Below are 15,789 nucleotides of genomic sequence, written 5' to 3' on the forward strand. Positions count from 1 at the left end.
TGCTGGACTTGGAGTCAGGAAGACTAGAGTTCAAATGGGGCCTCAAACATAGCTGTCTCTGGAAAAGTCACATAACTTCTGTTTGCCTCAGTTTCTTTATCTGTAATCTCAGGAAAGAAGTTTTTATTTTTTCAAAAGAAAAAGGAGTGGAAAAGGTCCAAGTGTATAGTTTAGCATATGCTGTCATTTGGTTTTGGTTAAATATCTTTCTCTGTTAAAAAGCCCAACATTTGGGGATTTGGGGGGAAGGGAATGACAAAGAACACTCTATTGGGAAATGATATTTTAAAACAATAAATCAATAAAACTTTCTTTTTCTTTCTATCCATGTGACAACTGGAATAATTTCACTTCTATACTTAAGCTGCCACTTCTAACACATTCTTAAACATTAATCTCAACTTTAAATATCTGTTAATATATTTTTACTCTGTTTAACATATATTGAATTACATGCCATCTAGGGTAGGGGGTGGGAGGAAGGAGAATTGGAACACAGGGTTTTCAAAGGGGCAATATTGAAAGATTATTCTTGCATATATGTTTTGAAAATAAAAAACTTCAAAAAAAAAAAGTAAAAATAAATGTTAAATTGTAGACTAGGGACCATTTATCAAGAATGTTGTAAATGAGATTTCTACATTGAGAAATCAAACTATGTAACTGCTAAGGTCCTTTCCAACTCTAAAAATCTATTATAAAATTATGTAATTCCTTTTTTCTTTTTTTTTTATGTAGTCATGTCCAACTATTTGTAACCCCATTTGGGTAGTAGTTTGTTATTTCCTTCTCCAGAAATTCATTGGTCTGAAATCAAAAAGGTAGATGTGCAGTGGAGGGTGTGCTGTAGATACAAGTCTTTGTGAATACTCACAGGACCTACCTCACTGGGGATTCAATTCAAATTGGCCAGTTGTATAACCCAGTTCTTGTCTCTTTTCTTTCTTCTTTCTCTTCCCTTCTCTCTGTCCACCTAGGGTATCATTCCCTTCTCTGTGCTCTGCCCAGAGCAATGTAAATTTTGGTCACTGAAACCTTCCAAAATAATTTGGGATTTACAGGCTATATTTCTTTCTTAAGGACCATGCCTTAAACTCAAATCATTCTGACTCTCATTAATTGGATAACAATATGTCCCAAGTTAAGCCCCACTTCATCATTGTTTGGTCTCTGGCTGACTCTATAGCAATTGTTTCTGTTGGTCAGAAATCCTAAGGGTCTTCCCCTTCCCGATTGAGAGGGTGTGTGTGTGTATGTGTGTGTGTGTGTATGTGTGTGTGTGTGTAGAGAGAGACAGAAAGATAGAGACAAAGACTAGGTAAAAGAGGCCATTCTTACCTAGTCTTAATCACTAATTGAACATTACCTTAGTCAGAGACCTGTTAAAAATAAAAAAGCCAAGGTCTCCCACACATTATAGGCCATCTCCAGTTGTCCTGATCTTTATATGGCCACTGGATCCTGATGACTCTGGAGGAAAAAGGCAGATGACCTTGCCAGCCCTCTCTTTGGAACACAAGGTTTTCAAAGGGATAAGTAAGCAAAAACAGGAAGGTCTTGATCATTTTTGTTATAATTTGCAAGAACCAGGATAGTTCTAAAACAACTAAAATGCCAAACACCACCAAATTTGCTATTTCAGCCAATAAACATTTATTTTTTCACATACTATGTGCCAAGCATTGTACCTAATATTTGGGATACAAAAAGTGACCAAACATAATCCTGTCCTCAAGGAGTTCACAATCTAATGGGGGAGACAACAAAGAAATATATACAACAAGCTATATACAGGGGAAATAAGAAATAAATGACAAAGTACTTTCTTTATGACAGTCTTTGAGGTAGAATATGTGTAGATTATTTCCACTTTACAGAGGAGAAAACTGAGGTGGAGGGGACTGATACCTAATCACATAGCTAGAATACATCAGAACTAGGATTTGTACCCAGGTCTTCTGATGCACAATGAAGAGCTCTTTCCATTGATCATCTTACTTTTTTTCATGTACCCGTTCTGTTCTAGATTGTATTTGGGCATTTATTTGTACTTAGAACATACCAAATACCTGTGCTTGAAGATCATGGTTAGTTATTTTATTTAATTAATGGGAGCCATGTTAGAGTTATCCAAAGAAAGATATACATTATTAAAGAAGGATTATACATGGTTAATTCTTAAGAACATAATCTTGAGAAAAGTAACACTAAGTGATTTCTACATATATATTATCTCGACTGTAACACCCCAACCATTCAGTTCCTCAATATACTCACTTCTCATGGCCCACTTCTAGGCCTCAATTCAGTCACCAAAATAGTTATATCCTTGATCTACAATTTATTACTCCAAGCTAAGCAAGAAAATTATTCTGCCTGTTCTCATCCTGAGTCACAACCTCAATAGGAAAACCTCAAGAGGGTCTCATTTCCAGTTTCTAGATGAGCCTGCAAAGGAAAAGCAGAGACAGAAAATCCAAACCAAAGAAGAATCTACACAATTCTGCCACTTAAACCAATAGAGCTTTCCAGCTGGTTGATGGGATGGAGTCTAGCAACAGTTGACCTTTGCACAGACCCAAACCCAAATCAGAAATGTTTAGAGCTCACACTAGGGAGGCAGCAATCAGATTTCATACCCACTCGCACCTGCATCTGTACCTGTACCCACCCTTTACAAGCCCTGAAAGCTTGTAAGCCCTCTGTCTCTTGAGATTCTGGAATATATCTCAAGAAAGCATCAACAGAACCAAATCAGAAACTTTATCCAGAAGTGTAACACCAAGTCTGAAGTCAGGAGTTAAACTGGAAGAGTGGACAAATGGATCACATCGCAATGAGCTATTATGGTGGTATGGATGCTCAAGACAAGTACACAAGAGAATGACTCCAAAGAATCTAAAAGTTATGCCTGAAAGAAAAACACAGCTTGGATACAAGCTGAACTAGACTTTCTAGAGGAATAAAAGCAAGAGTTAAAAAAAAAAAAAACAACTTTTTATATATGGGATGAGTATCCTTGAAGAAGAAAAAAAAAAAAAAAATGGGGGGAAATCCAGGTTATGAAAGAAAGAACTGGAAAGAAAATTAACAACTTGGCCTAAAAAGTGTAAAACATTGCTTAAGCAACAAGCTCTCTGAAAATTCTAATGGACCAAATAAAAGCCAATTATATCATGAGGAAATAAGAAATATTAAAATAAAATCAAAAGGCTTGAGAAAGAATGTTAGAAAATTTATCTCATAGCAAAAACTTGACCTGGAAAACAGATCAAGGAGAAAAGAAATTAAGAATTGTTGAGCTATCTAAACAATATGATAAAAAAAAAGGCTTGACATTCTATTTAAGGCAAAGGATATAGGCTTATAGGCAAAAATAACTTACCCAGCAAAACTAAGTTTAATATTTGCAGAGGGAAAAAAAATGACCCTTTAATGAAAGAGGACTTTGAAGTACTACTGATGAAGACTAGAGCTGCTGAGAAGTTCTCAAATTCAAACACAGGAGTGAAGAGAAACATAAAAAGGTAAATATGAACAAACAATGATAAAGGACTAAACAAGAATTAACCACTTACATTCAAATATGAGATTATACCTGTCCCCTCGAAACATAATTAGGTTTCAAAGGAATCCAATTAGACAAGACTTGGGAATAGTTCTGTTATATCTTGATGATCATAAGAATAGAAAGAAAAAGGAAGAGCGATATATTGATGGGTACTGGGAAAGAAGGGAAAAGAAAGTTTAGGGGAAATTAACTCACATAATTGGTGCACAAGTAGACATTTACACAAAGATGAAAGAGGAAGTGGAAAGGAATGGCTAACATTTGAACCTATTATTTGAACTGGTCAAAAGAAGGAATACACACAAACACAAACGGTCTATTTCATAATAAGAACATAGGATGGAAAAGGGAGTGAGGAGGAATTATAGCAAAAGGATAGTTTAAGGGAGGGATTAGTCCTAAGTTAAATAAACTCTTCAAAAATATTTTAAACTCCTTTTGAGATGGCAAAGAATGGGCATCTGAGGGAGTACTCACAAACTGAGGAAAGTATAAACAAATTATACTTTTCATATTGTCAACAGGTAATCACAAAGTCATGAGACTTATATGGGGACAAAGGATTCCCAGTCTTTACAGAAGTTTACATTTTTATAATAGCAGATCAAAGAGAGAAGACATACCAGGGGAGTGATATGGGAGCAGGAAAAGTACAGCAAAAGTGGGGAAAAAAGACAAGACCACTCTCGATGGGGAAGAACAAGGTAACAGCAATTCTCATTAGGAAGATGGGAGCACCTGCTTTTCTGCAAAGAATTCTAGTTGCACAAGCATTATCCCAGCCTGGGACAGACTGGCTGGCACTTGTCTTGCCTTAAGCACACAGCAAGTCCATCTTGAGATACAACATGTTAGATCAGCTCAGGGAGTGCTTCATCTTTGACACATTCAAGACCTCCTGCATGCTCTGGGTTCATTGTTTCTGGAAAAAATGGCAAATCAAAAAGACAAGTTCAGGGGACTCCTTAATATTCATTAACAATATGTGATATATTATTCTGAATATTTATTGGTATCATATCAAAGCAGAATCCCTTAAGACTAATAATACATGTTACCCACTATCTATATAGAGATGAAGGACTGAAAATGAGAATGAGAGGAAAAAAAATTTTTTTTGCATATAGCCAATGTGGAAATTTGTTTTGATTATATTTGTTGCAATGTTGGGTTTTTTTTTTCCCCTTATCTTCTCAGTTAAGAATGGCTGGTTAAGAATGATATATTTTTAAAAAGATAAACCATGCCTTCAATAAGCTGTCATTTTAACTGAGGAGACAATATGAGAAGACAATACATAGAAAGCAGAGAGATTTTGATTTGTGAAATCACCAATCCCATAATCGGGAGCTTGACATATCTTTTCCAACAGCAAAGCAACTGTGGTTTAGGGTTAGAAAGCAGAAGAATGGAATGTCAAGTTTTAATGGTCCAAAGTAGAACAGCAGGTAAAGGGCGAGAAAATGGTCATGGAGAAAGTTGGATAGTAGCTCAAGGGATGCACTTATCAGTCAAAACAGCATCAACTTTTGTTCCAAAGCTAAGTAGACACTCACATGCTATCTGGTTTAAGACTAGATGTGCAAAGAGATGGTTAGGCTGTACAAGATGAGGAATGTAAATCCTTAGCATGGAAAATGATAAAAGAGAGGAGTGTGTGTGATGTGTGTATAGCAAAGAAAGCCTCAGGTTAGTGATTTTAGGGATACTTTAAAAAGGTAAAGATTATATTTTTTAAAAGATCAAATTATGGACAAGGGGATAAGTAGAGAAAAGACCTCTGCATTTTTTAGCCCCTTTCCAAGCCAATGATGTGGAGTATTCTCTTGTACAGTGCTGATACTGAGTACTTTCAAACTCCTCCTCAAGTTGGGATACTGGAATATCTGGCTAGATTCCTGCTTTATAGAAACTTCCAAAAGAAGAGAGAGTAATAACTAGGATAGTAGAATTTGAAAGTTATGATTAGAACCATTTATTTCATCATCTAATTGCACCTAGAAAAAAGCAGCAATGATCATAAGAGAATGGTTTCATCAAAAACAGGTCTTTTTTTAAAGTTATCAAAATAATTAGGAAAAAGCTATATAGTTTGCCTACATTTTAACAGTTTGACAAAATTTTTACTGCAATACTTTTAGAAAAGACAGCCAAATGACATGTTACAGTTAATCTATTGAGTAGGTACTGATTGAATTGCTAAACCCCCAAAGTACATTGTTTTAATTGCTATTTATCACTTTAAAAGGAAATCTCTAATGCAAAATCCTAGTCTGTCATGGCCTGAGCTACTTAATTTTTTATCAATGACTTGGATAAAAGCCTGGGGTTGTTATTAAACATGTAGACAACACAAGGGAGGGAGATGATTATTTTGCTGTATTTCTTCTGGCCAAGTCACATCTAGAGTACTGTTTTCAGTTCTGAATGTCACATTTTACAAAGGATAGTGAAATGATGGTTAACCCCATGGGAAATAATGAGGTTATCAGGAAAAGGTGGAGGACCTACAACAGATTCTTGGAGAAAGATGAACAAGATGGTAATAGGACATTGCCTGCTCAGATTATCTTCAGTATTTTACTATTATTTCTAAGATAAAATACAGACTTTTCAACCTAACATTTATAACGATCTGTGGCTTAGCTCTAACATCCTTTTCCAAACTTACATTTGCTCCCATTATGAACTCTTATGTTCCAGTTCAGCTGTCTTACTTTTACATAAAACCCATGTTTACACAGTTCTTTGTAACTTTTTTAACTTCTACCTCTGATTCAATAGATTCTTTCAAAGTTCAGCTCAGATTCTTGTAATCTGCTAATGTAATCAAAAGATTCAATTAGGCCCAATAATGAAATCCTATCAAGTGGTAACATGGTCTAAATTTACATTATTTGACTTATAGTCATATGTAAAACATGATAACTGGTTCTATTGGAATGGAACTGTGCAATGATATTTTTTAAAAATAAGTTTTTAATCTGTTTATTAATCTAATATAACTGCAAAGAATAAGAAAAATGTATTTCTGATTTGAGTTTGTTTCAAAGGAATAAGAGAAAGCAAAATTTTAAAATCACTGAATATTAAATTCAAAAATAAGCCTACAATGATATTACAAAAGTGTCTTTATTCTTGTTTAATATATTTTAGCAGTGTTGGTTGAACTGTCTTTTTCTTTAAATCCTCATACATATGTTGGTAGATACAGAGAGCTCTATCCACATTTTGGCGAATCTGAATACTTCGACTGACATTAGGATCAGCATTCATAATCTTTTGCTTCATGACTTCTGCAGCTCTAAAGAGATCTTCAAATTCCTTGAGAGTAAATTCCTTCATTTGCATATTATCTGATTCTTTGAGGTCATTGTTGGCTTCTTCAAACACTTGTTGTTCTAAATGAAGATCATTATCAGTCAATTCTTCTGAGTGTGAAATGAGTAATTCTTGGGCATCACCATTTTCCAGTTCATCAAAACCAAGCTTTCTTCCAATATTTGTTATTTCTTCTATAACAGTTTGTTTTTGAGGGGGGAAACTCTCAAAATTACTATTTGCAGAGTGTGGCAAAATGTGCTTCCACACAGTGGTATCCTTATCTGCACTGGCTGCCTCTCTGGTAATTTTAGCATTATGCAATTGAAGTCGATTTTTAAAGCGATTAAACCAACCAACGCTAGCAGCAAAAGTTTCCTCACTTTCCATTTCATTTCCATTTTCTTTTACTGCCTTAAATAAACTTGAAGCTTTTGTCTGAATAGCTGCTCTGGTAAGAGGAATGCATTTTTTATTGCAATCTTCAATCCATACAGCTAAAAGACGCTCCATTTCTATCATTGTAATACTTCTATTTCTTGTAGTTGTTTGCAAACCACAAAAAGTTGAAGCAACTTTGCCTTTTTTTTTAATTTCACCTGCATGTTTTATAATATTCCGTACTGTAGATTCAGGCATTCCTATATCTCTTCCTATTTTAGAGTTACTATGACCACGTTCATGCCGTTCGATTACATCAAATTTTTGTTCTAATGTAATAACAAGTCTCTTCTTCTTTGTGTTGGCAGTGTTGCCATCTGAAGTAATCTTCCTTTTGTCCATTTTATAAGGGGTTATTTTGTGAAAAAATTAATAGAACTGTTGATAATATGGTATGTAATGGCACATCACATCAACACTCAAGGATAGCAAGTACAGACTGATGATTTAGCATCAGTTAATAAATAACATGGGCTAGTTCCACATGTCACATTAATTGAATTTTGTTTGCATTAAGTACAACATGATATCATTTTAGAATTCATAATAAAGGAGTTTTGCATTATTCAAACATATATTCATTACTATTTAGCTGTTTGTTCCTTCTCACTCGAGGACTTCAAGCAAATGCTGGATGAGCACTTCTCCAGCATGTATTTTAAGTGTTTTCTTGTTCAGGTATGGACTGAATCAATGAAGTTCTGAGGCTCCTATAAGATAGAAACAAATAGAAAAAATTATTAAAAAAAAAACAGGCTTCTATGATATCTTTATGGATTCATTTATTTTCCTACTACTATATGCTAGTAATATAATAACTGTACATACAAGGTCTATGGGGGCTTTAAAAGTTAAAACATAAGAAAAGACAGGGGAAAACTTGAATATCAGAAGTGCCATGCATTTACCACCACACATATATACATATTTAACTATCACCTGCCAAGCCTCCAGATTGGTTCCTTTCAAGATTAAGAGTATAGTACCTGCTTAATAAATGGTTCTTCTTGTTATTGGTTGAAGATTATGATAGCCAAATGTCCAATAGTCATTCTGTGCTCCCTCTATATAACCAAACTATTTCAGATTAGGAGTAATCTACAACATTTTTCAAATGCTTGCAGGAATATATGTAAATGGCATTAAAAAATATCATCTAGTAAATGTATAAAAAGCAAGTGCATGCTAATAAGAATGGTACATGCTAATAAGAATGGGGGGGGGGGGGAGAGAAGGGGAAAGGACAGTCTGAATATAACACAAATACCCATAGGAAAAAAGATCCAAATAGCACTAGGACATTGAGAAAACCATGAATTCCCTACATAGCTACTAGTTACTTTCTGATTGCCTGTAAATATGCCAAGTCTCTCCTATCCCAAAAATAAACTAGCAAAACAAACAAACAAACAAACCTTTTACTAGAGTCTACCATTGCCTTCTTAAAGTTTGGGGAGAAGTCATACAAAATTAGGTATGGATGGACTAAATATGCCAAGTCTCTCCTATCCCAAAAATAAACTAGCAAAACAAACAAACAAACAAACAAACCTTTTACTAGAGTCTACCATTGCCTTCTTAAAGTTTGGGGAGAAGTCATACAAAATTAGGTATGGATGGACTATGATCTGAACTATGATTGAGATCTGATAAGATTATGGAGCCACTTAATTATTAAAGTATACCACTGCATTACTCTCTGAAAATGTAGCCACATGCCAAAATGGTACTAAATGGATCCACAGTTTTATAAAATATCATTTCTGAAAGGACTATCAGAAGAATTAAATTTATTTTAGCAAGCAAATGTTCCAAGATGTCAAGATAGACACTGTTTTTAAAAGTTCTGAACACAACTCTATTCATACAAAATATATATAAAAAAAAAACAAAACAGTTCTTACATAACAGATACTTCTGTAACTCTAGTAAGCATTCAAATACTGGACTGATCCTAGAAGTTTATCGTCTAAGGAAGAATACAAAAGTATACTTCTCAATTGTCATATACAAATTGCACATTATCTCATACCTTATCTATGTTCTGGTCTTTCTTTTCCTTGCTGTTGTACTTTCCATCTTTGGCGACTTCCTTTGTCTATACTTTCCTCTCTTTCATCCTAGGCCCCTAAGTAAAGAGTAATTTTGTGGTACCTGTGGGGGAGAGGTGGGTTGTGAGGCCTGTCTCCAAAATTTTCAAGGGTTTGAGGAAGCTCCTTCAACCTGGTCTAGGTATCCTCCTTCCAAAAATCTTATGTAAAGCACACCTAACATAATCTAATTAATTGGTTCCCCTGAACTTTAGTTGAAGCAACCAATGCACTGAAATGTCATCAAAAGCTCCAATCCCTTTGCCCCCTTTAGTACTTCTCCAGGCACCAAGTACTGGCTTCACTTTCTTCCCTTTCCAATTCTTCCCAGTAATTAGTCATTTCAACTCAACACTGTCCTTTGCCCTTTGCCCTCTTGACCTATCACCATTCATCTCTTGCCAAACCTTAACCCTTTTTACCTCCACCATCTGCAGTCTGCTGCTCCATGAGCTGAATGAATAAATAGCTAGGAGGAGGAGTCTTATAACCTTGCTGACTAGGTCTGTTACAAATTTATGTGATTTAGCTTTTTGGGTCCTTGATGCAGCAAGGTACTTTCAGAGCAATTTCCTATTTCGTTCCTCAAGAGAAGTTCTTCCAAAATTCTTCCTTTCTTAGGTCTACCATATCCTTTCCTTCCTTCATCTCTCTTAGCTAAGCATCTTACCTCTATTTTTCTGAGAAAACTGTGGACCACTCTGCCATAAAATCTTCCTTCTCCCATTCTCTTTATCTCAAAATCCCTTGACATCATCTCCCATTCTCTCCTTTACCCCAGTTTTTGACAAAGAGATGGCCCTTCTTCTTACCTAGAAACTAATTTGATATGCATTTAATTCTGCCCTTTCTCATCATCTCTATTAGATTTCACCCTCAATCAACTCCCAACCTTCTAAAATCTTCAACCTCCGTCTAGCTACTAATTCCTTCTCTGATACCTTCAAACATGTCAGGTCTCTTCTATACTAACTACAAACAAACAAAAAACCTTTATTGATTCTACTATTGCTTCTTCAAGGAAACTCCTTGAAAGGCTGTCTCCACTTGCTACCTTTACTTCTCTATAACTCTTTTCAATTTTGGTACCCAATCTCATCATTCAACTGAAATTGCTTTTTTCAAAATTACTAATGATCCTTAAATTATCGAATCTAATGGTCTTTTCTCATTACTCATCCTGCTCATCAGCTGCATTTGGAATTTTATGTTACTACTCACTCTTGGTTTTCCTATTTATCTGACTGCTCCTCAGTCATCATGCATATCATATTCTAAGTGTTCCCCAAAATGCTATTTTAAGCTGTCTTCCCTTTTCCCCCATACTCTTTTTGGCAAGCTCATTAGCTCTTATGAGTTTAACAATAATCTCCATATAGGTAATGAGTGTGTGTGCACTTCTACACATTTGCACACACATATATAGCCATGCATCACATCCAGCCTCCTTTAAGCTATTTTAGTTCCATATCACCAACTGCCTCTTAGCCATTTTCAATTGGGTGTCACAGAATACAACTCAAATACAACATGCCCCAAACTGAACTTATTACCTTTCCCCCAAATCATCTCTTTTTCAAAGTTCTGTATTTCTGTTGAAGGTACCACCATCTTTCCAACCTCTCAGGTTTATAATCTATGCTTGACTCCCCTTCAGTCTTTCTCTTCCTTCAAGGTACAATTCCTGCACCATTTTCTGCATAAAGCCTTTCTCAATCTCTTTTAACTTGTAGTTCCCTTTCTCCCAAATTACCTTTTATTTAAAACTACTTTGTATTTATTCCCTTTACGTTTATATTGCATCTATCCATATAAGCTTAATAAATATCTATTGATTGATTCCATAGAAAATTATACAATGGTGTGCAACTAACACAGGATAAGCATCAATTCTGATACTTCATTTTGTAATAGCAATGGCCCTCTGTGTATCCATCTACTGGCATTGAACTGATTCCAAATGCCTTAATTTTGACCAGATGAAAACAGGTTAACCTGGTTTCCTCACCTGTCAACTGAATTCTGGACATTTTGTGTTACATACATTTATTTCACTGCTCTTTCTCTAGGATTAAAAAAAAAAAATGGATATTACTCCAAGTCAATGTACAAATTATAGCTCCTAAAGAGCCTACTTTCATAACTTTAAAGATATTGGAATAACTGTTGATGGAAGGATGTGTAATGTTTCAAAAATTATTCAAGTCCATAAAGACATGGGATTAAGAAAGTGCAAAGGAAAATGCATAAGAAAAAAACATTAGAACTAGCAAGTTATTACTGCAAAACAATCTATTTAATCCTTGAAAAATAAATAACTTCAGAGAGGCTAGACACCTAATATGAAACCACTTTTTAATTGAAATCTTTGCCAAAATTGTTGTCAGAATTCCAGAAAAATCTGGAAGATCATATGGGGCATCTTCTTCAGAATGTAAAACATCCACTTACAAATATTCTTGGGGCATCTAGATGGTTCAGTGGATAGGTTGTCAGGCTTGGAGTCAAGAAAACTCATCTTCATGAGTTCAAATCTGGCCTCAGACATTTACTAGATGTATGAATGACTCTGAGCAAGTTACTTCAATCTGTTTGCTCCAGTTTCCTAATCTGTAAAATAAGATGGAGAAAGAAATGGCAAATCCCACCAGTATTTTTGCCCAAAAAACCCCAAACATGGAACATGACTGAAAACACAACAACAACAAATCTTCTTTGGATTTTTTTTTTCTTATAGGGGACCTGAAAATCTTATCCCCATTGAATGAATGATGGACTTTAAAACCTATAGGCTATAATCAATGCTAGATATCTTCTACAAGAAACCTTTCCCTTTTAAATCTAATTTTAAATCCCATAATTAAAAATAATGAAAATCTAAATTTTCTCTTATTCACTTCCTATTTATCTTGAATATGTTTATTTGTACATATTTGTTTGCTTGTCTCTCCCTTTTTAGACTGTGAGCTCTGTGGGGGCAGGGACTGTTTTTTGCCTTTCTTTGTATTCCTAGCACTTAGTACAGTGCCTGGCACATTTGTAGGCCCTGAAAGATAGACTTTGAGAAAATGTCAAAGATATGCTTAAGATCCAATATCATGAAAAAGTATGATTTCATAATGAAGAATTAAAGACTGTGTTAAAAATCTTGTGACCTTAACACAAAATTGTGTAAAATAAATGATTGGAAGAAAGAGACATATTATACATTAAAAAGTCTTAAAAGATGTAAATGGCTGTAAAGGTTTATTATATATGTCAAAAAATTTTATTATTTGACTGTCCCAGTCAATTCCCATACCACTGTAAGTGAAATATTGTGTTCCTGAACAACCAAAATTCAGACTACATAAGTTCAAAATTAAGCAGTGAGTCCTGATATTTATGTAGTAGAAATAACACTCATACATAGGTTCAAAATCCTGGTACTACCACTTACTTGCTGTGTGGTTTAGGGAAAATCATGAAGAATTGAAATCTAGAGGTTCCAGAATCTTTCTTCTCCCTGCCCTCCCTTATTTAGAGACAACAGAAGTAGCAGAACCACTGGTCAGTAATTTTGACCCTGTATAAATAGGATTACAAGTTGTTTGGTTTTTAATTTCTAATATTTCCCTCTCCATTCTTTCCATTATGTTCCAGCAAATAACAATGCCTTTTTGTCAGTGAAAAACCAACAATTGCTAGTGTTTTATAATGCCTCATGGTTTGTAAAGTACTATACAAATATTATCACTTAATTGTTAAAACAATCCTGGGAGGCGGGTGCTATTATTATCTTCATTTCATAAATGGGAGAACTGAGATAGTTAAGAGCTTTGGTCAGGATCATACAGCCCTTAAGAACTTAAGGTTGGATCTGAACTCTACTTTGGCTGACTACAGATCCAGTGCTGGATAGTAGGATTGAGCTGGGTATATGCTAGGAATTGAGGTGATTATTTTTAAAATAACTTTAGCATGGAACTTAGTTGAATTTTATATTAAAAACTTATCATGTAATAATTCCCATATAAATTCCTTGAAGGCAGCAATTTTTTTTTGGTTTTTGTTTTATCTTTACTTCACTAGTATCTCACACAGTGACAAACACTAAACTGAATTGTTTGGTCTGGATACTCTCAGGGGGCAAGTGGTCAGGAAAAACTTTTTGAGGGATATGGACTAGGTGATCACTACAGGTCTATAAACTCTAAGTCTATGAATCTATATGAAGGAAGAAATTCAATTCTATACATGGGAAATGACAAATAAAGATGATGGACAGCAGGAGCAAGATAATAACTTGACTAGAAAACAGAGACTATAAAAGGAAATAATAAAACTAAACTTATTTAACCGTGGAGAGCCTGTTAGGAAGCCAGGAGTAGGTAAGAAAAGAGCATTCCAAGCATAGGGGAAAGTTAGTATCAACACACAGAAATAGGCAGTACAAGATCCCAGTGAACAAGAGCAAGTCAGTGTGGCTGAACTTGCTTGTAGGAAGGTACTGAAGTTATGAAGAAATTAAAGAGAGAAAGAGGATTCTAAGTGGGACTATAAGAAGGAGAAATGGGTGGAGATGGGATCAAGTGTACAAGTAGAAGGGCTGTCCTCAGCAAAAGGAAAGACAGGGAGAGACAAAGAGAGGAGGATGGGAAAAGGAAGAAGGGAAAGGAAGGAAGAAAAAGGAGGGAGAGAAGGAACGGAAAAAAGGAGGAAAAAAGAAATGGGGAGCAAAGGAGGGAAAGAGGAAGGGAAGAAAAGAGGAGAAAGGAAATAGAAAAAGGAAGGAGGGATGGAAATAAAATGCTCCACTATGCGTCAAGCACCGTTCTAAATAATTTACAAAAATCTCACTTGATCCTCTCATCAGTTGTGAGAGGCTGGCACTATCACTCCCATTTAACAGTTAAGGAAAACGGGACAACCGTAAGCGCAGGGACTTGCCCAGGGTCACAGGATTAAGTATCTAAGGTCATACGGGAGCACCGACTTCAGGCCTAGGGCTCCCTCCATTGCTGCCTCCAGAAGGCTCATCTTTTCATCAGAGATTAGCTAGGCAGAGGGAATTTATTTCAGAAATAGTAAACACATTCAGGAAGGAGTTTGCCCTTCAGGCCTAGGGTAGTTTCTAGATTAAGTTTAGCTGAGACAGACTTTACTTTTCCTTTATAGAGGGCCAACAACAACAACAACAACAACAACAAAACTCCCTTTAATTGTGCACTTGACAAAGTCATCTCTGGCTTTCAGGAGAAAAACAAAAAACTCCTCTGATATTTCTAAATGTAAACGTCTAGATAATAAAGTGACTATGGGAATGCAGACGCCCCCCAAAAAAACATTTTTTAAAGCAGAAGCTCGCTTAATGTTAAATAGACAAGCGGATCGGGAGAACGGGAAAAGGTGGGACTGGGAGGGACGGGGGTTTCCTCTCTCCCCCACCCCGCGCTGGCTTTCACCCCAACATAAAAGCCTGGGGGGCGCGCCGAAGCCTAAGAAGTCAGTCCCAGGGAATCCGGCACTTGAGGGGCCCGCAGGTGCGGCCTGGGTGTGGGCCTACTCGGGCCCCGCCTCCAGAACGCCTCCAAAGCAACGCCCAGGTCAAGGCGTTCTGCGAGGCTGACGGCCAGACCAAGGATGGAGTCCCCGGGATCTGCGATCCTTACAAACGCCGCTCGTTTTCTATCTTTAGTCTGACGACGGGTATAAGACCGTTTCTCCGAAGCGCCAACGACTCACCTCGCAGGAGGAGCCGCGACCAGGCCCTAGCTCTCGGAAGCCATTTCCCTTACTTCCTGTAGGGGAGGAGAACGGGAAGGGGGGGAGGGACAGAGGGCGGGTCAAGCTTTTGTGTCCGAGGCCTATGGCAGACGGGCGACTTTTTCGCGGCCATGGCAACGGCTGTAAGTCGAGAGGAAGGAACGGCCGCCTATTGGCTAGAATCTTTCGAGAAGGCTCGAGAAGACGGAAGCGGAAATGGCACGTGGTAAGGGGAGGGTTTAGGGAGGGGAGCCGGCGGAGGCGCCGGGGAGTAAATGCCGCAGATTCTGGAAAGTTCTCATCAGAAGGCTACATAAAGCCGAGGAGGCCGGATTTCCTTTCTGTCTGGGTCAGTCATTCGGGCCCCGCAGTTCTAACCCGAGAGCGAAGGAAGGAGCAGCTGCGCGTGCTTCTTGGCGAGCTAGACCAGCAGGCAAAGCGGGCCGGGCACGTCTGTCCTCTCTCCCTCCCCCCACCGCAGTCGGCACCGTGAGTCGGGTCTGTCAGAGCCTTTTCTCGCTGAGCAGGCGCGAGACAGCAGCGGCAGCAGCAGCAGCCGCAGCAACATTAACAGCAGCAGCAGCAGCAGCAGCAGCAGCAGCAGCAGCAGCAGCAGCAGCA

At 37.0% G+C, this 15,789-nt stretch overlaps 1 protein-coding gene across 4 annotated transcripts; it reads right to left on the reverse strand.

Annotated features, from left to right (window-relative positions):
- Positions 1-3,255: 3,255 nt before the first annotated feature.
- Positions 3,256-15,620, reverse strand: LOC105749892. Of its 4 annotated transcripts, none has more exons than XR_002769793.2 (4): positions 15,148-15,620; positions 11,875-12,033; positions 7,919-8,043; positions 3,256-4,493 (listed from the first exon to the last, which is right to left on the reverse strand). XR_002769793.2 is itself a non-coding variant. In XM_012545217.3 (4 exons), exon 4 carries the CDS (start codon positions 7,673-7,675, stop codon positions 6,704-6,706), a length of 972 nt encoding a protein of 323 aa, XP_012400671.1. In that variant the 5' UTR covers positions 7,676-8,043; positions 9,366-9,487; positions 11,875-12,033; positions 15,148-15,253; the 3' UTR covers positions 4,581-6,703. The 4 variants fall into 4 exon arrangements, 3 of the variants coding, with proteins under 3 accessions (XP_012400671.1, XP_012400672.1, XP_031816601.1); XM_012545217.3 differs by lacking the exon at positions 3,256-4,493 and adding an exon at positions 9,366-9,487 and having other exon boundaries at positions 4,581-8,043; positions 15,148-15,253; XM_012545218.2 differs by lacking the exons at positions 3,256-4,493; positions 11,875-12,033 and having other exon boundaries at positions 4,581-8,043; positions 15,148-15,253.
- Between the last annotated feature and the right edge of the window lie 169 nt (positions 15,621-15,789).

The sequence above is a fragment of the Sarcophilus harrisii genome, chromosome 3 (genome assembly GCF_902635505.1).
Source record: "Sarcophilus harrisii chromosome 3, mSarHar1.11, whole genome shotgun sequence".
Classification (NCBI taxonomy): domain Eukaryota; kingdom Metazoa; phylum Chordata; class Mammalia; order Dasyuromorphia; family Dasyuridae; genus Sarcophilus; species Sarcophilus harrisii.

Excerpts from the sequence above, each read along its gene's own strand:
- LOC105749892 (XM_012545218.2), bottom strand. The coding sequence starts at position 7,675 with ATGGACAAAAGGAAGATTACTTCAGATGGCAACACTGCCAACACAAAG.